Source organism: Mauremys reevesii, linkage group 9 (genome assembly GCF_016161935.1).
Source record: "Mauremys reevesii isolate NIE-2019 linkage group 9, ASM1616193v1, whole genome shotgun sequence".
Lineage (NCBI taxonomy): Eukaryota > Metazoa > Chordata > Testudines > Geoemydidae > Mauremys > Mauremys reevesii.
This window is the reverse complement of record NC_052631.1, coordinates 10215629-10240298: the sequence shown is the minus strand read 5'-3', so window position 1 is coordinate 10240298 and position 24670 is coordinate 10215629. Positions and strand designations below refer to the sequence as shown.

At 43.8% G+C, this 24670-nt stretch overlaps 1 protein-coding gene across 4 annotated transcripts in view; it reads left to right on the top strand.

Annotated features, from left to right (window-relative positions):
- The first annotated feature begins 890 nt into the window (after window positions 1–890).
- Window positions 891–24670, top strand: part of FXR1 (FMR1 autosomal homolog 1) — a 70862-nt gene continuing 47082 nt past the window's right edge. Inside the window, exons 1-2 of one of the 4 annotated variants that reach the window (XM_039488426.1) lie at window positions 891–1017; window positions 20753–20805. Coding sequence is in view for 3 of the 4 variants with exons in the window: in XM_039488424.1 (XP_039344358.1) it covers window positions 7063–7113; window positions 20753–20805 (104 nt within the window). In the remaining variant the exon portion in view is untranslated. Of the gene's footprint in view, window positions 1018–6567; window positions 7114–20752; window positions 20806–24670 lie in introns of those variants that run through there. The other 3 variants (XM_039488424.1, XM_039488423.1, XM_039488425.1) reach the window with 3 other exon arrangements.

The following is a 24670-nucleotide window of genomic DNA, read 5'->3' as shown; positions in this document are numbered from 1 at the left end:
CTTTTTAAATTCCAGCAACAGTGGCCAGCATATATGCCACCTATGAATAGAGTGAATTTGAACCCTATATCTGTGAAATATTTAATGTGGGTGAATTTATGTGTGTCCCCTCCCACACCCTCTGAACCCCTCGGTCCCAGCCGGGAGCACCCTCCTACACTCCAGCCCCACCCCAGAGTCTGCACCCCCCAGCCAGATCCCTCAACCCCCCTGGGACACCAACCCCCGCCCCAGTCCACAGCCCCCTCCTGCACCCTGAACCCCTCATTTCTGGCCCCACCCCAGACCCCATACCTCCTCCCACACTGCAACCCCGTGCCTCAGCCCGGAGCCCCCTCCCATACGCCGGACCCCTCAGCTCCAGCCCAGAGCCCCCTCCTGCACCCCAAACCCCTCATCTCTGGTTCCACCCCAGAGCCCGCAGCCCCAGCCGGAGTCTTCACCCCCTCCCACACCCTAGCCCCCTGAGCCAGCCTGGTGAAAATGAGCGAGTGAGTGAGGGTGGGGAGAGCGAGCGACAGGGGGGTGGGGGATGGAGTGAACGGGGGGGGGAATCAGAGCAGGGGCAGGCATGGGCGGGGCCTCAGAGGAGTGCGGGGCAGGAAAAGGGTGTTCAGTTTTGTGCGAGTAGAAAGTTGGCAACCCTAACAACAAGCAAACAAGCCACAGACATTTAAACCACTTGAAAGAGGAGTTAGCAGGGATTGTTTTTCATTGCATCACAGAGGTCACTAAGTGGTAGCTGTGATGTACTGAAAACTGTGTTAAAATTACAAGCTATCGCTTTAAGTTGCATAGACTATAACGGCAGAAGGGACCATTGTGATCATCTACTCTGACCTCCTGCACATCCCAGGCCACAGAGCTTCACACACTCACTCCTGTAATGGCCCGATAACCTCTGGTTGAATTGCAAGGGGTTTCCTGGTCCTGCTTGCAGGCTAGAGGGCTTTGTACAGAAGTGTGTGAGATCTGTTTTTTCAGCAGTCAGTTGGTGAAGAGCCAACCCAGAGCAAGGTGAGTTGAGTTGTTGTGCCTCTCTGCCTTATCGAGCAGTTTGCTTTGTCTCTCTCTGGTTTTGGGTTCTTGGGTATTGGGGTTCTAGATTCTAAGAAATAAAGTAGTATTAAATTGCAACCTTTCAAAAAGAGTAATTTTTAAAATCTAATATCTTTGTGTGTGTACCATAAATGTAACAGTAGCCTTTTCATGTGTAAAATGGAATGTAAAAACAAGATCATAACACTTCTGGTTAGTAAATGAAGAGAAGTCTGAATTTGTCTACACTATCAATTTTGCCTAAATATTTCTGCAAGGAAAAATATGTTTAGACAGTTTGCTCTTGTTTTTAATAACAAAGCTCTGGGTCTATGCCCAGTAAAATGCAACAGCTCCCTTTCGCTTTCCTGGAAAGGCTTGTAAGTCAATGAAGACACTAACATCTCTTGTAACAGAAAGAGTTGATCACCTTGTAATAGGGTGACCAGATGTCCTGATTTTATAGGGCAGTCCCGATTTTTGGGTCTTTTTCTTATATAGGCTCCTATTACTCTCCACCCCCTGTCCCGATTTTTCACACTTGCTGTCTGGTCACCCTACCTTGTAATATATAACAATAATAAAAAGGTTTTTTTTATTTACTTTCTTATTTCTGAGCCATTAGGGTACATACAAGTTTTTCTCTACAGCCATGGGATGGTGGGGGGGGCGGGTGGAGGGAGAAATCTAGTGTGTCTTTAAAAAATCAGTTCAATCCTGTTTGGGACCACAGACACTAAATTCCTTAATCATACACATATGGTTATTGCATAAAGTCACTAGAGCAGAGTTAAAGTTATTTGAGTGCCCTATTTGAGTATTTCTGCACTTGTAATGTTTGGATTTCATTTAAGTTAACTTAAATTCTGAATTACCTGGGTTTATAAGGGTGATTTTTGAGGTAATTACAATATCCCTGTAATTATTTCAGCCATATAACTGGTATCTTAACTCAATTTTAACATAGTTTTTGTCAAGGTATATTTAAAAAAATCCATTATGTAAATGACTAGTACTCCCAGGAATAGTCTTATTGGTTTATATGGAACTACTTTTGAGGAGTGAGATTTACAGGATTACATGTAGCATGAAAACAAATTCTTTGGGATCTCACATAATGAAAAATATTCTACAATAATTAGTATCTTACATGTAATCAGTTTTATGCCATTTCTAATTCCACAACTCAGAATCCAAACCCCTTTTCTGTAAGCACTTGCTCAAATGTGAAAAAGAAGTTACAAGTTGGAGATCTAAAGCTGTGCTCCATGAAGGCTCCTATGTCTTAATACAGTGGGGAAGGTTTGTGGAATGAAGAGCCTAGTCCCCGGCCTCTCCCCCGTTGTTCCCCCTCCCCCGCAGCCATGCCACCGTGCGGGCCGCGCTCTGGCTCACCGCTCCCGCTGGGCAGCGTGGGGAGCACAGCTGGCTCTGGCCAGATGTCGCGGCTGTGAGCTCCTGCTGCTGGTAAGGGGATGGGGAGCAGGCCAGGGTGGTTGGGTAAGGAAGTGGGGGGTCCTGAGGGGCAGTCAGGGAGGAGCAGGTGGTTGGATGGGGCAGAGGTTCTGGGGGATGGTCAGGGGATGGGGAACAGGGGGGAGTTGGGAGTGGGAGTCCCAGGGAGCCTGTCAGGGGGCGGGGATGTGGATAGGGGTCAGGAGTGCAGTCAGGGGATAGGGAGCAGGAGGGGTTGGATAAGGGGGTGGGATCCTGGGGGCAGTTAGGGGCAGGGGTCCCAGGAGGGGGTGGTCAGGGGACGAGGAGCAGAGGGTGGTTGAATAGGGGTGGGAATCCCGGGGCTGTCGGGGGCAGGGGTGTGGATGGGGTTGAGGCGGTCAGGGGACAGGGAGCAGGGGATGGATAGGGGCGGGGTCCTGGGAGGGGCGGTCAGCGGACAAGGAGGGGGTTGGTTGGGTTGGGGGTTCTGATGGAGGTAGCCGGGGGTGGGAAGTGGGAGGAGGTGGATAGGGGGCAGGGGCCAGGCTGTTTGGGGAAGCACAGCCTTCCCTACCCAGCCCTCCATATAGTTGTGCAACCCTGGTGTGGCCCTTAGGCCAAAAAGTTTGCCCATCCCTGATCTATACCATCCCTGACGGGTGTTTGTCCAACCTGCTCTTAAAAATCCCCAATGATGGAGATTCCACAACCTCCCTAGACAATTTATTCCAGTGCTTAGCCACCCTGACAATTAGGAAGTTTTTCCTAATGTCCAACCTAAACTGCCCTTGCTGCAATTTAAGCCCATTGCTTCTTGTCCTATCCTCAGAGGTGAAGAACAATTTTCTCCCTCCTCCTTGTAACAACCTTTTCTGAACTTGAAAATTGTTATCATGTCCGCTCTGTCTTCTCTTCTCCAAACTGAAAAAAATGGGTTTGTTTAATCTTCCCTCATAGGTCATGTTTTCTAGACATTTAATCATTTTTGTTGCTCTTCTCTGGACTTTCTCCAATTTGTCCACATCTTTCCTGAAATGTGGCACCCAGAACTGGACACAATACTCCCGTTGAGGTCTAATTAGCATGAAGTAGAGTGGAAGAATTATTTCTCATGTCTTGCTTACAATACTCCTGCTAATGCAAAAAAAGCAAACATCATTCTAGGATGTAAGAGCGTTACACTGTTGACTAATATTTAGCTTTTGATCCACTATGACCCCCAGGTCCCTTTCCGCAGTTCTTCCTAGGCAGTCATTTCCCATTTTGTATGTGTGCAACCTATTGGGCTTTGCATGGCGTTGCAAGATTTGGTCCACAGTGAACAACAGAACAGGAATTGATACTCTTGAGTGCGCATATCTCAAGAAATAAAAGTCTTACTAAGGTTTCCAGCTGAACTTTTGGATGTGTATCTAAACCAAACCTTTAAACATTTTGAAGTTAGACCACTCCTATTTTTAAATTACTTTCTTTCCCCCTGTAGCAGGGTCACTGCAGGACCCTCTTGGCTCCTGCTGTGCTAACAAAGTCACTCAGAGACCCTGGAGTTGAGTAATTACTGGAGTAATTTATTATTGTGCTCTTGACACCTTTTCACCACACACAGCTTGAGTTCTAGTGTCTACACCCAGGAGGGAAAAGCTATTGCTCTGCTTCCTCTCCCTCCCAGCCTTATATATAGCTCCAGGCTAATTGGTGAATGGGAGACAGCTGCCCGCCCAATCAGGCACAGGTTTTCTCTAGCCAGCTCCAATTTACTTCCCTTAATGGGAGCTGGTGTGACAGAGAGCTGAGTCATCAGTTCTTGCCCAGTACCCTATCACACCCCTCCTATAACCCTTTTACTATTTTCACATGCCTCTTCACTTCCTATGTTTTAGCTGGAACCAGATGCATTAAAATACTTTCATGGTGCTTGCAATCTAGGCAGAACAACAATTTACAAAAAATGCTCATGGGAATTTTTTTTTCAAGATTTCCATCCGGTTTTCTAGACCAAGATGGCTTCTGATAAGCATTCAAACTTTAGACGTTTATCTAGACTTAACCAGTTATTAGTAAAAACTTTTCATAAAACACAGATTGAAATTACTTTGGCCCTGATTAGGCAAAGCACTTAGAGACAGATTATTAAAGGTATTTAGGTACATATAAGTGCTATTGAAATTAATGGGAGTTAGGCACCTAGGCAATTTTGAAAATCCCACTATGCACCTAACTGTATCATTAGGCACCTAAATACCTTTACAAATCTGGCCTTTAAATACTATTGTTGGATTAAATTATGCTACAGTACATTAAAAATTTAGTCTGTGATGGGCATTATTCATGCTAATTATTGCAAGCTGCCTGCTTGTTCTTAGCGAATAGAAAAGAAGATTCATGAATGGTCTTAAGTTTCTGTTCATATTTATACCAGTGCAAATCTGGAGTAGCTAAATTGACTTCAGTAGTCACTCCTGATTTACAGTCATCTAAATGAAAGCGGAATTTGGTGCAGTCATCTTCCTCAGTCTGATTGCTTCCAAGTGGCTGTCCAACCTCCTGAAAACAGCTGCCCTGTGCCCCATTTTTCCCCAGCTGCAGCAACCTGCCGCACTAATAGTCTGTAAACAAGCTTGTCCTTTTAAACACCATCAAGTGCATATCTTCAGCAAAACAATTTTAATCAGTCAAATTCACATGCAGATTACATTGGCTCAAGCCAATTCTTGTTATCATTATTGACCAGAACTGTGCATAATATTCCAAATATGGTTATACTGATGCTTCTTACAGTTCTAAAATACAGTAACTTCATTTGATACTTATTACATACCTTAATTAATACACAATGGAATTTTGTTTGCCATTTTTATTGCTGAGGATGATACCTAATATTTAAGGTTTCATTCTTACCCCATGATACAATTTTTTCCAAATATTTAACTCTGAAACAATGAATAGCTTCAGAAATATTATTAGACGTCCCAGAGAAGGTCTTTAAACAATTAAATGTTTTGCCATTGGATCTTTGGTTGCATAACTGTTTGTTACATAATATTCCTTTTGAGCCTCTATGTAGTGCACAGAGTTGTATGCATCATTTCCCAGACTAAGGGTTTTCTGTGTGAATTTGGAGAGCCACCTCTTCAGCCCCTTATGTGCCTATTCGGGAAAAGACTGCTGCAATTTGGGGAGGCCAGGGCCCCATTTGTATGTGCGGGAAAGTCCTGCCCTCCTGTGTCTGTTTATATACACATAAGCCTTTTTTCTTGGAGTCAGGCCCTCCTGTGTATTTAGAGATCCTCCCTCTCCAGGGGATTCTTGTTTATACTAGTGTCCACAACGTGCAGGTGCTTTCCAAACACAGAAGACAGCCCTTATCCCAAAGTACATGTAATCCAAAAGGATGAAGACAGACAAATGGTTGAGGAAGAAGGGAACATAACATACCAAATGAATCGGATGATGACAGGCATAAGGCTTATCAAACTTTGAGTGATTTAAACATACTGGATTCTGCTTCCTGCATCTTTCCTCCATCATTCAACACCCTGCTCTTTCCCAACATGCAACTCTGCTTCCAATGTTATGCCTCCCCCTTCACAACATTTGATCCAAACTCTTTGGCAGGGCATAAACAACGAGTAAACAATAGCATTGTGGGAGTGGTGGAAGAAGCGGGTGTGGGATAGAGTTGACCAGACGTCCCGATTTATAGGGATAGTCCTGATATTTGGTGCTTTGTCTTACATAGAGTCCGCTTATCCCCCCCCACCCCCAATTTTTCACACTTGCTGTCTGGTCACCCTAGTGTGGGAGGTGGTGAGCAAGGGATGAACAATGTAGCCTGCTGTCCTGTGCCTGTGGAAGGCCCCCCCCTCTCCTGGGTGGGGAAAGGAGACAGGTTTCCTGGGTCTAACCGTAAAGGGCCCATGCCCGGGGGAAGGGGTAGTGCCCAGGCACTCTGTCCTGCGAGACTCAGCCCCACTCTTGGCGGCTGTAAACAGGCGGGGTGGGGGTGGGGTGAGCCCCCATCTCCTGGGGATCAGCCAGCTTCCGCCCTGGCTGTGGGCGCGTGCAGGGCGTTCCCTTGCGATCCCGCGTCTGGGAAGGACGCGAGACCCCTCTCCCGGGTCGGGCCCTGAGGGAAATGGGCTGGGCAGGGCTGGGTAGCGTTAGGCCTCGGTCAGAGGGTAATGCGCCCGCGGCGGGGGACTAGCCAGCGCCCCGCTCTCTGGGGGGCGGCCCTGAGGGAGCTCTGGGGACAGGCGGCAGCCAGCCCCTGGCTGCGCCAGGAGTCAGCCCGCGCCGCGGGGGAGCCAGTCCTGCTCCTCCCCGGGGCGGGCGAGAGGGGCCCCGTGCAGGAAGAGGCAGCTCGCAGGGGACAGGCCCCGCCCGGCGTGAGAGGGAATTAGCCGCTCCAGTGTGTGGGGAGGGGCCGGGGAGCCGAGCGGGAACACCCCGCCCCCCGTGCGCGGGGAGAGGGAGCCGAGGCGGCGCCGCCCCGCGGTGTGTGAGGACTCGGAAAGGGAGCCCAGATCCCCCCCCCCCCCGTGGTGACAGTTTCTAGAAGCCCGTCCCGGCGTCCTTTGCGGTCTCAACATGGAGGAGCTGACCGTGGAAGTGCGCGGCTCCAACGGGGCCTTCTACAAGGTATCGCTCGGGGGGAGGAGGCGCGGCAAGCAGCGGGCGCGGGGCGGGTAACGGTTTCCGTGTCCCAGCCTCGGCCTGTCCCTCGCCTCCAAAGAAACCGTTAGGGTAGTTTCGGGCCCGGGGCGCGGAGGGTGGGGGGGGCGGGCAGGTGAGAGCGAGGCGGGGCCTTTGGGGCAAGGGGGGGAGGTTTGCTTGGGTGTAGTGGGGAAGGCTGGGCTGGAGGGAGTGCGCGTGCATGGGGGCGCTGGGAGAAGGGGGGGTTGGGTTGTGGGGTGGGCTGGGTGCTGGCGGGGGGCTGCCCGGCCCAGGTGGTTGGGGTGGGAGGAGACATCTGTGTGTGGTAGGGTTTGAGAAGGAGTTTGGGGGCGTGTAGATGAGGTTTATTCCCAAATGATGGGGCTAGTACCGTGGAAGGGGGAAGCCTGGTTTTCATTGGCACTGAGGCCGGTTATCAGATGACAAACGCAGAAAGATTTCTTCCTGTTTGGGGGTGAGGGGTTGGATTATTTGAAGGATAGAAGCTTTTTGTAGGAGTGTGGATTAAACTGCTGAAAATAAAAGCCCATATAATATAATGCTTGGGGACTTGGAGTTTATTTATGTCATCAGAAAGCTTCCTTCACCACCACCCTCCCTGGTATGCCAGGATGTTACAGGTCAATACAAAATACTCTCAGCTGTTGCCTGTCAGTCTTTTTCCCTAAGCCAGGCCTGAGATGTTTGAGAATCCCAGCTCTTTTTATAGAGAGAGAGCCCTCTGTGCTGCTTTGCAGGAGGGCTGATTGCAGCCATCATTGTGAACACTCGCTTTATGCTCTGCTCCCTGTGCACTTAATTTCAGGACTCCCTTAATCACTTACATCTAATCATAATAGTCCACTATGTAAGACAGTGATTTATTTGCCCTTTTCATAAGCTTTATGTTGGTTAGGTCTATGGATTTACATTGGATATCATATGGTAATAGGGTGACCAGATAGAAAGAGTGAAAAATTGGGACGGGGTGGGGGGTAGGCACCTATATAAGAAAAAGCCAGGAATATCGGGACTGTCCCTATTAAACTGGGAAATCAGGTCACCCTATATGGTAATTATATAGTATGTAAACACAGTTGGTGTTTTAAGGATCATAACCAGCTGATTTTACAAGTTTCAATCTTTTAATAGATAGTTGGTTGATAAACTAGTAAGAGGGACTCTGATAGAAAGAACTTACTAGGGAAAATTGTATTTCCGCTCTTAATATGTAGTGTTGAATTTTTTTATTCAGATCAACAATGTTGTTAGACTTTGACAGTTAAAGGAATTTCAAAAGTCTTATTGAGATTTTGAAAGTCATCAGAATGCACATTAAAATCCTTAATCATAAGAGAAAGATGCGTTTAAAAAAGAAAAGGGAGCCTCTTCTGCTGGTTAGAGTAGTCAGGAATTTTACCTAGATATTCCTGGCTCTGCCATTGCCTTGCTTTGTGACCTTGGACAATTTACTTAACTATGCTACAGTTTCCTCATCTATGGAAGAATATGGGGGTTTACAAAAGTGTTATGAAGTACTTTTAGAATCTTTGGATGAAAGGATCTGTGTAAATTCAAAATTATCATCATACAAAGCCTGCTTTATAATCTGGAATGATGAAGTGTCCCTCCAAGTAAGTGAGAATTGGCAGAGCTGGATCTGTACCATTGTGTATTTAGTACTATGAAGAAGGGTGGTTGGGTGGTTAATGGAAGTAATGGGCCATAGGGAGGTGACCTATAAGTGGGTTTTACTTAGAAATGACCAGTTTGGCGGTCAGCTCTATTAACTGAGATCTGGGGAAAGCATGACATCTAATACTGAATGTAGTCCAGTTATTAAGAGTTAGGTTTATCTTCCATTTTCTTTCTGAAAGCTGGGGTTGAGATGTATTGAATTAAGGCTTTTGGTCACCTTGTGATCTATACCCACACACCCTTTCAGAAGATTCTGTTTTGTTTCGGTAGATAAATATGGTGAAATAACATCTGCTGATGGCTAGTCTGGTTGGCCTAAGGAGCTGTTGCATGTTAAGCAAGCAAAGGTTGCATGCATGTCTGGGGATCTAAATTGCTTAATTTTTCTGTCTAGGGTTTAGAAGGGAGGGAGGGAGGGAGGAATCAGACTAATGCTTTCAGCATCCCTGGGTAGTGATAGAATAGCAAGACTTACAAGGGGATCACTATCTCAGGTGAGATCAGTGTATTCTCAGGTCAGTGTATGGAAGGCATTACATTTTTCTTCTGAAGGGGAAAAAAACATATTAGGATGACAGGATGAAACCCCAGGGTTGCATTCAGTGTCCTGGATTCAGACTTACTATTACAGTGTACCTCAATCCTGTCATGAGATGTGAAACTTACCCACCATGCCAGTAGATACAAAGCCAAGCTAATAATTGTGTAAAACAAATAATTCTTATATAAATGACTTAACTGCAGCTGAGCTATAATCATGTGCTTACAAAAATCTTTAATATTAAATCAAATTTGCCATATGTTTTACTGTAGTTAGTTCTGTACTCTTTAGAGCTATGATCATGGCATCAATAATAGCTTCTCTTGTTCCTCACTAACTGCTCTTCATTTGCTAGAATTGTAGAGATTTTTGTGTGTGCATTATAAATGACATAATTTAGTAAGGAAAATGGTTATTGTACTTTTCTAAAAATAGAAAAGATCGAAATCTATTTTCCACAATATAAATCAATTTATTTAAAAGAGATAACTGGTTATGGTGTATGCTACAAGAGGGATTTCTTGACGGTTAGCTCTTGTAGTATAATAATCTGATTTAACTCTAAACCATTAACCTCCAAACCAATTTTAAATATCTTTTGAAATAAACATTATCTGACAAGGTTCTATTAATCATTTTTACTTTATCCAATGGACAGAGAGTACTCTTCTCATCTTACTCCCCTTAGAAGGTTCACAAATTAAAGCCCTGGTCCCTCAAGTTGTTTCATGTGGGCTGCGTGCATGGAACAATTTGTAGGCTTGGGGCCTAAAGTATGGTGAGGCCAAGGCAGATAATTTGAACACCAGGTAAATTAATTTTTTCAGGATCCTTCAGATGAGCATTTTTTAAAAAAGCTGGTTTTAATAGCGTGGTCAGAAATAAAGAAACTTAATGCTACAATACCTGTTGCAATTGTATTTTGCCATATTGCTTGTGTGCATTTAATGGCATATACAGCAATGCAAAATACTACTTATGTACTAGGGGGCCATGTTGTAGTTACTGTAGAAACTATACCTTTGCATTTCCTGATTTAAGTGCATTTGTATTCTCAGGTATTTGTTAACTGTAAGATCAAAATAAATTTTGTTGATAAAATAAAGTTGACATATGTTTTGAAGGATAATTTTTTATCCAACACACATTTGTAATAAAAGACTTGCATGCTGAAAAATAACACAAAATGGACCAAAAATATCCCTAGCACAGGAGTTGGCAACCTTTCAGAAATGGTGTGCCAAGTCTTCATTTATTCACTCTAATTTAAAGTTTTGCATGCTAGTAATACATTTTAACATTTTTAGAACGGTCTCTTTCTATAAGTCTATAATATATAACTAAACTATTGTTGTATGTAAAGTAAATAAGGTTTTTAAAATGTTTAAGAAGCTTCATTTAAAATTAAATTAAAATGCAGAGCCCCCCGGACTGGTTGCCAGGGCGTGGGCAGCGTGAGTGCCACTGAAAATCAGCTTGTGTGCCACCGTTGGCATGCGTGCCATAGGTTGCCTACCCCTGTCGTAGCATAAGCAGGTGCAACTCCCTGTTTGTTACCAGTGGAAATAATATGCACTTATACCCAGGCTAAATTTGAGCCAGTATTGACTAATGCTTCAGGTAGTCATAGGAAAGTTGTCTATGTACCACTTGTCATTCTGATTCCCCAGGAATTCTGTCTAAGTAACGACCAGTAGCAGTAAACTACTAAGTGGGGCCAGGGTAGATTATTTAAATCAAGGCTTTTACTTCATATTTAAATCAGTTTTAATCAGCTTTTCCATTTGTGCTTCAATTATTTTCTACAGAGAGATGTATCCTTATTGATTGATATAACCTTAAAACATGTTGATTTACAATTAATTAGAACCTTTACACTAGGTTTGGTACATCTTTTTGCTACATAGGAAGGTACACTATAACTATATACATTTGTTTAAGCAATTACATAGCTTAATATTTTCAGATTCTTATTAATTGTACATTTTTAATACACCTCTACCCCGATATAACGCGGTCGTCAGGAGACAAAAAATCTCACCACATTATAGGTGAGACTGTGTTATATTAAACTTGCTCCCCCCTCCCCCCGTTCCTTATTCCCTGACCACCCCTTCCAGAGACCCCCATCCCTAATCACCCCCAGGATCCCACCCCCTACCCAACCCCCCGTCCCCTAACTGCTCCGCCACCAATCCACCCCCCCACCCCCTGACAGGCACACAGCGGCAGAAAGCAGAGCAGCGCGGCCCCAGTCTGCTCCACTCTGCCAGCTCCCAGCCACAGCACTCCGCTTCCTGCCGTCGGTGAATGTGGGGAGGTTGGGGAAAGGATGCCCCCCCGCACTTGCCTGCGGTGGGAAGCGGAGCGACGTGGCCCCAGCCCGCTCCGCTTTCCTTGCCCCGGCCCCAGCCATGTCGCTGGGGGGCAGCTGGGGAAAGGTCCTGCACTCACCTGCCCTGCGGGAAGTGGAGCGCCACGGCTGGGAGCTGACGGAGTGGAGCTGGCTGGACTGCTCCTCTTCCCGCCGTCAGTCAGTGGGAGGTTGGGGAAAGGACGCCCCCCGCACTCACCGGCGGCAGGAAGCGGAGTGAGGCAGCCCCAGCCCACTCCACTCTGCCAGCTCCCAGCCGCGGCGCCCCGCTTCCTGCCGCCGGTGAGTGCGGGTAGGTTGGGGAAAGGACACCCCCCCCCCCCCCGTACTCCCGTACTCACCTGTGGCGGAAAGCGGAGCGCTGCGGCTGGGAGCTGGCAGAGTGGAGTGGGCTGGGGCCAGGCTGCTCCGCTTCCACCGCTGTTGGTGAGTGCAGGGGGGATCCCTTCCCCCAAGCTCCCTCCCACGAGCAACACGGCTGGGGCCGGGGCGAGAGAAGCAGAGCGGGCTGCTTCCGGCCCCCTGCTAAGCCCCCGGGCCACTCTGGGACTGCAGGGTCCCCAAAAGTGCCCTCCCACATCACCTGCCCTCCAGACCTGGGGGTTGGGAGAAGCCCCTGACTGCCCCTGAGACCCTCTGCCCCTTATCAAACCCCTCGGCCCTGGCCTGGTCCGGCACCCTTAATACGCTGCTCAGAGCAGCGTGTCAGAGGTTTACCATGTTATATGCGAACCTGCATTATATCGAGTCTCGTTATATTGGGGTAGAGGTGTATGTTAAAAAAAATGGTGAATGATTAGCTTTTTGCTCATGATTTGTGACAAGCTGCATTAGGATGGTAGCTGGAATTTAATTTTGACACATTACAGCACATAAAATTTATTTTTATTAAACAAAACAAGGCCTTAAAACAGTACATGATCTATTGTGCCATATTTATAAAGCTCGACCTCAAAAGTTAGATTTTTCTTGTTACTTTGTTTGTATAGAAAAGCAGCCTTTAATTCAGAGTTTGTGATAGAGGCTCATAGATTCAGCATTATAATTTCTTTATTTTAATGTTTTAAGATATTATAATAAGGTTAGTCCTTAACATATTTTGTATTAAGTTCAGATTTCAATTTAAACAGGTTTATTATCGAAGAGAAAAACTTAGAATTTAAATAACAATAAAAATCTGATTTAAATTAAAAAAAATCTGATATTTAATCTTTAAAAAAAATCATCCATTTTTATCCCCGAGGAGGGTCTTTTTATTTGGGTATAATGTGAAACAATTCTCATGTAAGTGGTAATTATAAAAATACAGTGGTTAGGCATTAAAAGGCATAAGGGTTTGGTAATATTCAGATCTTTTGACCTCAACATCAGAGCTTCAGACACAACCCACAACACTAGTTACCAAAGCCTTTATTATGTGAGGTTCTTTCAATGAATAAGGTGCACTTAGTCTAGTTTGTAATGTGCCAGGTTTCCATGACACAGAAATTGCCACCCTCCCTTGTTAGCAATATCAGCAAAAAGACTGACTGAATGAGACTGAACTCCTTTCTAGCACTGGTCCTTCCTAGTTGTGGGTGAGATACATCTGGGGAGGGAACTTGCACTACTGTCTGCTGTGCCTCTTGTGGATAAAGGCTCCATTTCCTACCCTGGAATCATAGTAGGCTGGCACCTGTCCCCACCACTAAATTCACTTACAGAACTGCAGTTCTACAGCTTTTAAAAATGTATCAGAATACTGGTGTCATAAATTACTCATGGTTCACTTCAGTTGGGCCTAATCCTAAACCCATAAGCAAAGCCTCAGGTAAGGGAACTTCTGTTTTTTGGGAATACTTAACTTCAATTTGGGAGCATCACCCATGGGGCCCCACACAGCTGGCCTGCATCAAACCTACTCTTGGATGTAGGGAAGAGTGACAGATATACCCTCCTTGCACTCCTCACCATGTGAGTTTGTGGCCACACCTGAGCTATAGTAGAGCCCTTGCCTGCACCCCTTGATTTCCCCCAATATGTCAGTAGCTCTCTTGTGGGGTTTGATACAGAGATCTCCATGGTGTGTGGAGACCCTTTATTTTGAGTCTCTGGTTCCCAATCGGGCACAGAAGAAACCTTGCTTGCGCACAGGCATCTCCTCCCCCCAAATATGTTGTGAGTGCATAAGATACCCTAGTTTGCCCTATATTGGATAGTACTCTTGCTGAAGTTACAGAATGATCACTATACACTTATTTAAAGCTTACCTATTTGCCTTTTTCACCATATTGTTTTATTTGCTCCATCTTACTGCTCCCTTTTTTCTCTGACGATTTCTTTTGTTTATTTCCAAAGTTGTGTTTTGGCATAATTATCTTCACAGTCACCAATGGTTAAATAAGAGTCATTGTAACAGAATACTTTTCCCAGTTATGCTGAGAAAAAACGTTATTTTTTTCCATTACCTATTAATTTAGGGAGAAAACTCACTTTCTGTCAAAACATCGAAAGTGGCTAGTGTAAACACAGAGTGGTGGCTCATAGTAACAAAACAAATCTATTCATGTATTCCAAGGCCAACAAGGATCACTGTGATCATGTGGTCTGACCTCCTGTATAGCACAGACCATAGAACTTCCCTGAAATAATTCCTGTTTGAACTAGAGTATAGCTTCTAGAAAAACATCCAGTTTTGATTTTAAAATGGCCAGTGCTGGAGAATCTACCACAACCCTTGGTAAGTTGTTCAAATGTCGTTTTTTTACTTACTGTTAAAATTTTACACCTGATCTCCAGTTTGAATTAGTCTGGCTTCAGTGTGCAACGTTTGGACCTTGTTATAACTTTATCTGCTAGACTGAAGAGCACATTGTCAAATATTTGTTTCCCATGTAGGTATTTATAGATTGTGATCAAGTTCACAAATTCTCCTAAGGTGTGTTTTCCAATCCTTTAATCAGTCTCATTTATTAAAGCATACATTACTACCCTGGTGTAGAATTCCTCTGAAATTCAAGGTTTAAGACCTGATTCTCCACTTCCTTGCATTTTGAAAACTAAGGTTATAACACTTTATAGGAATTAGTATCTCACATTTAACTAAACAAATATGATGTAGACTACTGTTCTCTTTATTTGTTAGATTTATGAAATGTGTTAGTAATAATAATACCTCAGCACTTGGACAAATGTGTAAATTTTATTTAAAAAATTACATATTGCCTCAATACCGCCAAAAGACTTCCCATGTGTTCTAAAAATGTTACTTACCGAGGAACAGATGTGTCTTGCAGTATTCTACGAAGGTTATCAAATCTATGCTCTGGCAGACCAAGGAGCTCTTTAGGGCAGTGACTGACTTTTTTGTTATGTTTGTGTCTAGTGCCTAGCACAATGGAACCTTGGTCTATGACTGGGGCTCCTAGATGTTATCACAATAATAAATGATAAAAGGGTATCGTGGAGCTGAGGCCTCCTCAGTGAGAATGTCTTGCTGCTAACTTCATTTAAATTAGAGGACTGCTGCTTTAGGTGCCTCAAACAATTGCATTTGCTGCAGATTCACATAAGGAAATAGGTGGTGTCACAGATAAGTAAGGTACAAATTAGGACTTGATGGGTCAAAATGAGTCTTATATTTCATCTAGAATCAGATTTTGGAGCATAGGTGTACGAGAAATCCCATTTAACTATGCAGCTGAACTATCCCTAGTTTCCATGTGGTCTTAAGGCATAGATATTTTTAGATTACAATGCCGTATTCCAATTTAAGATGACACATCTATGGATAACTATGGCAGTATTGATATTCTAAAGATAAGGCCACAGCCTTTTCGCCAAGTTCACAAGATATACAATCTTTGCAAAGTGAGCATGTGAGACATCCAGATTTCAAGTCTGTGTAACAAATAGATTTAACCTGACAAATGGGCCCCCAATGTGATTTCTGTCTCTTCTGGTTGCTCGCAGCCCCCTATAATCATCTGTCTTTATCAGTAATATAAAGACTGGTTGCTTTCAAGATAGTTTGAATCAGAGCACTTAGAAAACTCTCAGAACTGGTCAAACACCAACAAAGTGGTTTGAATTTCTTTATCTTCAGCTTTCAGACATTGGATCGTGTTATACCTTTCTTTGCCAGACTGAAGAGCCCATTATCAAATATTTGTTCCCCATGTAGATATGCATAAACTGCATTCAAATCATCCCCTAACCTTCTCTTTGTTAATCTAAGTAGATTGAGCTCCTTGAGTCTATCACTATAAGACAGGTTTTCTAATCATTTATTCATTCTCATGGCTCTTATCTGAACCCATTCCAATTTATCAATATCCTGTTTTAATTGGTGTCACCAGCACTGGATGTAGTATTCCAGCCGTGGTCACAACAGTGCCAAATACAGAGGTAAAATATACCGTCTACTCTTAGTCAAGATTTCCCTGTTTATGCGTCTAGGGATCATAGGCACCGACTTCTGCTCACGCTGGTGGGTGCTCAACTCCCCTCTGTCCCCTGCCCTACCTCCACACCTGCCCCGCCCCCATTCCAACCTCTTCTCCAAAGTCCCAACTCCGCCCCCTCCCCTGAGCACACCATGTTCCTGCTCCTCCCCTGTCTCTTCCAGAGCTTGCTGGGAGGTAGGCGGAGGAGCGGGGATGCGGCGCGCTCAGGGGAGGAAATGAGGTGGGGTGGGGACGGGAGCTTGGCTGCCGGTGGGTGCAGAGCACCCACTAATTTTTCCCCATGGGTGCTCCAGCCCCAGAGCACCCACAGAGTTGGTGCCTATGCTAGGGATCACATGACCTCCAAATCTTTTTCAGAGTCACTGCTTCACAAAGAAGTCCCCCATCCTAAAAGTATGGCCTACATCAGGGGTCGGCAACCTTTCAGAAATCGTGTGCCGAGTCTTCATTTATTCACTCTAATTTAAGGTTTCGCATGCCAGTAATACATTTTAACATTTTTAGAAGGTCTCTTGCTATAAGTCTATAATATATAACTAAACTATTGTTGTATGTAAAGTAAATAAAGTTTTTAAAATGTTTAAGAAGCTTCATTTAAAATTAAATTAAAATGCAGAGCCCCTTGGACTGGTGGCCAGGATCTGGGCAGTGTGAGTGCCACTGAAAATCAGCTCACGTGCCGCAGGTTGTCTACCCTGGCCTACATTCTTTGTTCCTAGATGTTTACATTTAGCTATATTAAAATACATATTGTGTGCTTGCACCCAGCTTACTGGGTGATCCAGATAGCTCTGTCAGCCTGTCCTGTTCATTGTCTACTACTCCCCTATTTTTTGTCATTTGCAACCTTTATCAGTGATGATTTTATGTTTTCATCCAAGTTATTGCTAAAAATGTTAAATAGCATAGGGCTAAGAATTGATCTTTGTGGAATCCCACTAGAAACAGACCTGCTCAATGTTCACGTCCTGTTTACACTGACATTTTGAGACCTATTGGTTAGCCATCTTTAATCCAATTAATGTATGCCATGTTAAGTTTATATTGTCTTTTTTTTTTTTAAATGTCATGGGTACCAATTCAAACACCTTACAGAAATCAAAGTACATGCAATGGGGGGAAAAAAACTACATTCACACAGAGCTAAGGTTGCTTAGTGATGTGTTGTTTTCTTACAGAATGTTGAATTGAGCCAAGCTCAGACTTGTGAAAATCAGGAAATGGAGCAGTGCCCCCAATACACACCATTAATATGCATACCTTTACTCTGCCAACCCCAGAGTTGCTGAAATGTACAAGCCGTTTCCGTCTATTTACAGCCCATTCACTGTCATCCACAGGCTTTCTGACATGTTAAAGCACAAAAAGGGCATGGGGGGGGGGGCGAGGTTGCTCAGAGCACTTTCCCTCTATCCTCTTTGACCAATACCCCAATATGCATATATCATGCTGGCCCTTGGCAGTATAAGATTGAAGAGGTTACAGAATGGCCCTGATCACTAGTATCCTACGCCACCGTTTCTTGGGTGCATTCTTGGATGTGGTGGCCTTGGGAGCAGGTGTCAGCTCCTCGGCCATTGGGGTCTGCTCCTCACCACCTGTTGCCAGTATGGCATACTGGTTCTTTGACCTGCATGGGAGGGTGGAACTTCATCTTCAAAAAACAGTGAGGTGTCAGAGCTTTGGTGTTTCTATGCCTTAGAGTACACATTTTTTCGGTCAGTTGTGAGCTCTCCAGTTTTCTGATTGATGTTTTTCCAGTAGTTATTAATCATTTTTATATTGTCACTGTGGCAATTCAGATACTCTGCAAAAACAGAGAACAGTAACAGCTCCTGGACACAAGTCTCTGATGCTGTCCAAATTTGGTCTCATAGATTGGATGAGGTGTACACCTGGAATAAGGCATAGATCATTCTAACTGAGTGACTCACCGCTAGTATTTACACTAGATCACAACCTCTTAAATCACTGGTTAGCCGTTGCAGAGTGTGCAAAATGTGATGCCATTGCAGGCCACTTCAAGCCACCCAAATCAGCCTGTAGTCAGCAATCCCCATGTCATGGTGTACTCCTTGGTCTCCCACAAACTTCTGCAACCTCATGATCTGGGGATCATCCAGAATCCATACATTAGCAACTCAGGTTTTCTTTCCCGTCAGCGGTCAAAGTACCTGCACTTTCAGTTCCAAACCTCTGTCCTATGTGTTTGGAAACACCATGTTAATCTGCCCTGAGATCAGGAAGTACCACTCCCCCTGCCCCCACAAACACCCCCAGGAGCTAATAAAATACAGATGTTCTCAACTAATCCAAGACTTGCCTACCACCAGTCCTCATTTCCTGCTGCCTCCAAAGCTGCAACCCAACCCCTCTCTCTTTCTCCCCCACCCTCTCTACACAAAGTCCTGTCTACATCACCTCCCCACCCAGCATAACAAACATTTTGGTTAGGCTGGCTGCTGATTATTCTGCTATAGAAATGGGGTAAAAATTGGTACCTTTCAGTTTAACAGAACATGGCAGTAGAAGTAAACCAGTTTGTTTGAGGAGACTGTAATTTGGGGAATAACAAGGTCAAATTTGGGTTACTGACACTACCTCGTGCACCTATGATGCACACCAAATTTAAAAGCAAGTGTGCTTACAAGAATTGAGCTTTAAAGCATATACAATGGTTGGAATAGAAACCCTCTAGCTGTTCTTCTGTACTGATGCATGCGCACCTATAAAAAACATATATTTTCTTAAATACCATTCTCAGTTTGGGTCCTCCAAAGATTTAGTGGGTGCCATGCACTCCTTGAGTAAAACTTGACAGATTGAGACCTTTTTGACCAACATATCAATAGTTTGATTAATAGTGCTGAGCAAAAAAACCACACACAAAAACCCTTGAAACTTTTTGAAAAATGGCTATTTTTTTAAAAGAAATATCTCCATATCCGAAGCTTAAATGATTCCAAATTTGGTTTACTAACCCTACTCTGAACCCTTCTGAGGCAGACCAAATTTCAAAGGAATCTGACTAAGCAGGTCGATTTTAGAAGTCTTAGGAAGGTCAACATTTAAATATAAGTCATGGTGCAACCTTCAGTATGGTGGTCCTAACGTGCCGCTATAGTTACATCAGCACTTATTACCTTTATCAGCTAAGCGTGTAGTCTCATCAAAAAATATATTAAATTAGTTTCATGGGATCAATACTTCCATAAACCCATGTTAATTGGCTTTAATTATATTATCCTTCTTTAGATGAGTTGTGTCAGCCCGTCTGTTGTGTCCAGGATCAATGTCTGACTGACTGGCCTGTAATTACCTGGATCATACCATTTACCAATTTTAAATATTGGCACAACTTTAGCTTTCTTCCTGTCTTCTGGAACGTCCCCAGTGTACCAAGACTTATTGAAAATCAACATTAATGGTCCAGCAACCTCTTTTAAAACACCTAGAATCATAGAAATATAGGACTGGAAGGGACATTGAGAGGTCTTCAAGTCCAGCCCCCTGTACTGTGGCAGGACTAAGTTTGTCCATCCTGTTCTTAAAAACTTGCCATTATGAGGATTCCACAAACTCTCTTGGAAGCCTATTCCAGAGCTTAACTGTAGTTAGAAAGTTTTTCCTAGTATCGAACCTGAATCTGTTACTGCAGATTAAGCCCATTACTTCTTGCCCTACCTTTAGTGGACATGGAAAACGATTGATCACCATCCTTTTTATAACAGTCCTTAACATATTTGAAGATTATCAGGTTCCCTCCTCCCCCCCCACTTCCCCCATAGTCGTCGTTTCTCTAGACTAAACATATATTTTTTAAACCTATCCTCGTAGGTCAGATTTTCTAATTGTTGCTCTCCTCTGGACACTTTCCAGTTTGTCACATCTTTCCTAAAGTGTGGTGCCCAGAATTGGACACAGTCCTCCAGCTGAGGCCTCACCAGTGCTGAATACAGCAGGACAACTGCCTCCTGTGTCTTACGTACAATACTCCTGTTAATAGACTGCGGAATGATAATCTTTTTTGCAGCTACATCACATTGTTGGCTTATATTCAGTTTGTGATCCACTATAACTCCCAGATCTTTTTCAGTTGTACTACCACCTACATAGTTTTCCCCTATTTTGTGCATTTGATTTTTCCTTCCTAAGTTAATACTTTGCACTTGTCTTTGTTGAATTTCATCTTGTTGAATTCAGACCAATTCTCCAGTTTGTTGGCATTCTTTTTATTCTGATCCTCCCCTCCAAAGTGCTTGGTGTCATCTGCAGATTTTATAAGCATACTCTCCACTCCATTATTTAAGTCATTAATGAAAATATTGAATAGTACCAGACCCAGGACAGACTCCTTTGGGATCCCACTAGATAGGCCCTCCCAGTTTGACAGTGAACCATTAACTACTCTTTGAGTGCGGTATTTCAACCAGTTATGCACCCACCTTATAGTAGTTTCGTCAAGACCACATTTCTCTAGTTTGCTTATGAGAATGTTGTGTAGAACTGTGTCAAAAGCCGTGTTAAAATGAAGATGTCACATCTACTGCTTTCTTCTTCTTGCAGGGATTTATCAAAGATGTCCATGAGGATTCACTCACAGTTGTATTTGAAAACAAGTAAGTATTCTATAGGAAAACAACCCCATGGTTTAAAACTGTATTAATTTTATTCTTCTCTTCACTATTGAGATTGTGAGTAATTGGTTCATACTGGAAAGATCAGTTTCTAGAACACGTGATATTTAAGGCTTCTTCCACAGTTACTAGCATAGTCCCAGATTTTTCCCTTAGTTTAACTGCCTTTCCAACACTAGAAGATTTAGTATACCAAGTTCATTCTGATAATTAACTTTTATTTTCTTGGGACTCTTACCAGGGTTATCTTTAGGAAGGCTTCTCTTTCCCTATATGACTTTGCTACTCCCTGTCATTTTAGCAGTATTTTTGTCACCCAGTACCCATGAGTTCTTTTTTCAGCCAGGTTCAACTACAGTTTCGTTGAACAGATTGGAGATTTTTGAAGTGTATTAGAACCACATTGTAAGCTCACTGTAATTTTTGAAAGGATTTTATATATTATCTTCTTCGAGTATTTGCCTTTGTGGATCCTTACTTCTGGTGCATCTGTGCCTCATGCACGCAGGATTGGAATCTTGTTACAGGAGTGTCTGTTGGGACCATGCCTGTGCCCTGCATAGCCTTGTTCTCTCCTCCTGCCACCTCAGGGCAGAACCATCTCTCAGTTTCCTCTTATTACCTGTGAAAGCAGGACAGAACCAGTGATGGGATAAGAGGAAAGATCATCTCATGGATCAGCAACTGGTTAAAATACTCCTAACAAAGGGTAGGAATACATGGTCCTTTTTCCCAATGAAGAGAGGGAATAGCCGGGTCCCCAGGGATTTGTACTGGGACCATTGCTGGTCAACATATTTAAAATAATCTGGAAAAAGTGGTAAACAGTGATGTGGCAAAATTTGCAGATGATACAAAATTACTGAAGATAGCTAAATCCAAAGGAGACTGCAAAGAGTTACAAAGGGATCTCACAAAATTGGGTGGGCAACAAAATGGAATATGAAATTGTATTGATAAATGCAAAGTAATGCGTATTGGAAAACATAATCCCAAGTACACATTCAAAATGATGGGGTGTGAATTAGCTGCTACCAGTCAAGAAAGAGATCTCGGAGTCATTGTGAATGGTTCTCTGAAAACATCTGCTCAATATGTAGCATCAGTCAAAAAAGCTAACAATGTTAGGAACCATTAGGAAAGGACTAGATAATACAACAGAAAATATAATGCCATTATATAAAGCCATAGCATGCCCATACCTTGAATATTGCGTGCAGTTCCGGTTGCCTCATCTCAAAAAAGATATATTAGAATTGGAAAAGATGCAGAGAAGGGCAATAAAAATTATTAGAGGTATGTAAAAACTTCCATATGAAGAGAGATTAAAACTACCGGGACTGTTCAGCTTGGAAAAGAGATGATGGGGTGGGGGAAGATATGATAGAAGTTTATAAAATCATGACTGGTGTGAAGAAAGTGAATAAGGAAATGATGTTATCCCCTTCGCATGACACAAGGACCAGGGGTCACTTCTCATTTTATTGATCGACAACAGGTTTAAAACCAACATAAGGAAGTAGTTCTTCAAACAATACGCAGTCAATCTGTGGAACTCATTGCTGGGGATGTTGTGAAGGCCCAAAGTACAACAGTGTTCAAAAAAGAATTAGATAAGTTCAGGGAGGATAGGTCCGTCAATGGGTATTAGCTACGATGGTCAGGAATGCAACCCTGTGCTCTGGGTGTCCCTAAGCCTCTGACTGCCAGATACTGAGACTGGACAACAGGATGGATCACTTGATAATTACCATGCTCTTTTCATTCCCTCTGGGGCACCTGGCATTGACCATGTCGGAAGACAGGATACTAGGCTAGATGGACCATTGGTCTGATCCACTGTGGCTGTTCTTGTGTTCTTCTGTCTTTCGCTTCCTCATAGAATTTCCTTAGTTTAGCTTAGATCAGTCAGAAATTGATTCCGTACTAAAATTTTCTCCTCTTTCCTTTTGTTATTTCCAAAAATCTGTTTCTTTATGAATTCTGTTTGGTGCCTCTTTCCACTACTGCCTGTAATGACTGATCCAAAGCCATCAGGCTTTAAGCTCTGCCCATCTTATGACCATCAGATTCACCTCATAGATGGCCACAGCTGCTGTCTGTCACGCCTTGTACTTGGTTGTTGCTCAGTCTGGTGATTGTTTTCCAAAAGGATAAGAAAATCTAGGGGCATGTGTCTGAAATCTTCCAGAGCTATCAATGAAGAGCACCTCACATCCTGAAGATCAAAGTCGGAGCTCCAGGACAGGACTGTTCACAAAGACCCAGTCTATCAGTGCTCCTTTCACCAGGGAAATGACATCCAAGATAGGTACCAGTAATGGATTGGCACTAGCAGGGGAAGAGCCTCTGCTTCCAAAAACTACTTTCACATCAACAGCATTCCTAGTACTAACATCTCCCCAAAGATCAGCACCAATTGAGATGTTTTCTTTCTCTTCCAAGCATACCATTTCTGCACCTTCCAGATGGAAACCTTCACCTCCTCTCAAGCCAGAGACACTAATTTCAGAGTGATGACTTGCCCATTGTAAGCCTAATCACTGTGGCCTAATTAGTTATGTAATACCTTGCTTGTATTGGGCATACTAGGGATCCTGCCTAGAACCTTTGGACCACATTGCTCACGTAAACGCAGATTGTTTTTCTGCAACAGTGACCTCAAGACCATTTATACAAACCATACCTGCTGCCATGCCTGGATGGAGACAAAGAAGAACAAGAGGAAAAAACAGGTCCGGAACAACTGAACCAATGTTCTGCAGCCACTCCCAAAGACCTGTCATCTGTGTTCCCGTTTGAGACAGTCTCCCTGCCAATTCCAGCACCTGGTGACCTTCAGGCCTTTCAGGAATTACTCTCAGCTAATATGTGAGAAACTGAGGCATCAATAATCAAAGAAGAGGCCCATTAGATATTCCTTTCTCTTGGCAGGATAGCATTGCCCACAAATGAGGGCTTCCTAGAGCCAGCTAAAAGTCTATGGTAGGCCACTGCTACCACTGCCCTTACAGAAAACAGAGAAGCGAAAACTATATAAAGTGCCATAAAGAGGCTTCTACCAATTTTATAGTCTTCCAATACCAGGGATACTAGTAGTCTCTGCAGCCTGAGAGAAAGCTAGGTAACTGAGTCCAATGAGAGCGTCTCTCAAGGATAAGGATTTCAAAAGGCTTGATTTCTTTGAGAGGAAAGCGTTTTCTCTTTTCTTTCTACAGTTACATATAGTGAATTGCCATGTGTAATTTGCAAAGTATGAATTTCTGACACGTTACAAGGTATCCTCCTTTCTTCTTCGAATGCTGTCTTTGTGGGTGCTCCACTTCAGGTGTCGATGCTTCCTGGCAGTGTCGATTGGAGATTTATGGTAGCAGTGTCCACACTGGTGGTGTGTGTGCAGGAGGTGTCTTGCGGTGCCGTTGGTACCACATCTAGTGCACGCACGACCCGAGCCCTCCAATTTCTTCTCAACCATCCTCGGTGAAGACGGAGCTCGGGAGCGGTGTTTGTTGCTCTCACCAAACCTTTTAAAAGAAAGCAGTTTATATAGTTAGTCTTTTATAAGTTATAGTTAGTGTTAGTGATAGTTTTAAGGAAAAAAAAGTTTACTTTCCCAAGTTACCTCCCCGCACTGAGGTCGGTTAACCATCAGAGATGCCTGGCTCCCCAGGCTTTAAGTGATGTGGCTCTTGCTGCGTAGCAGTGCCCATTTCAGACAGACACTCTTTGTGTGTCCACTGTCTTGGGGAGATGCCAATGGCACAGACATCAGAACTGACACAGAATTTACTGCAACAATGAGACTTGGCTGTGTCATTGGCACTGCGGTCTCCACTGCTCAGTACTG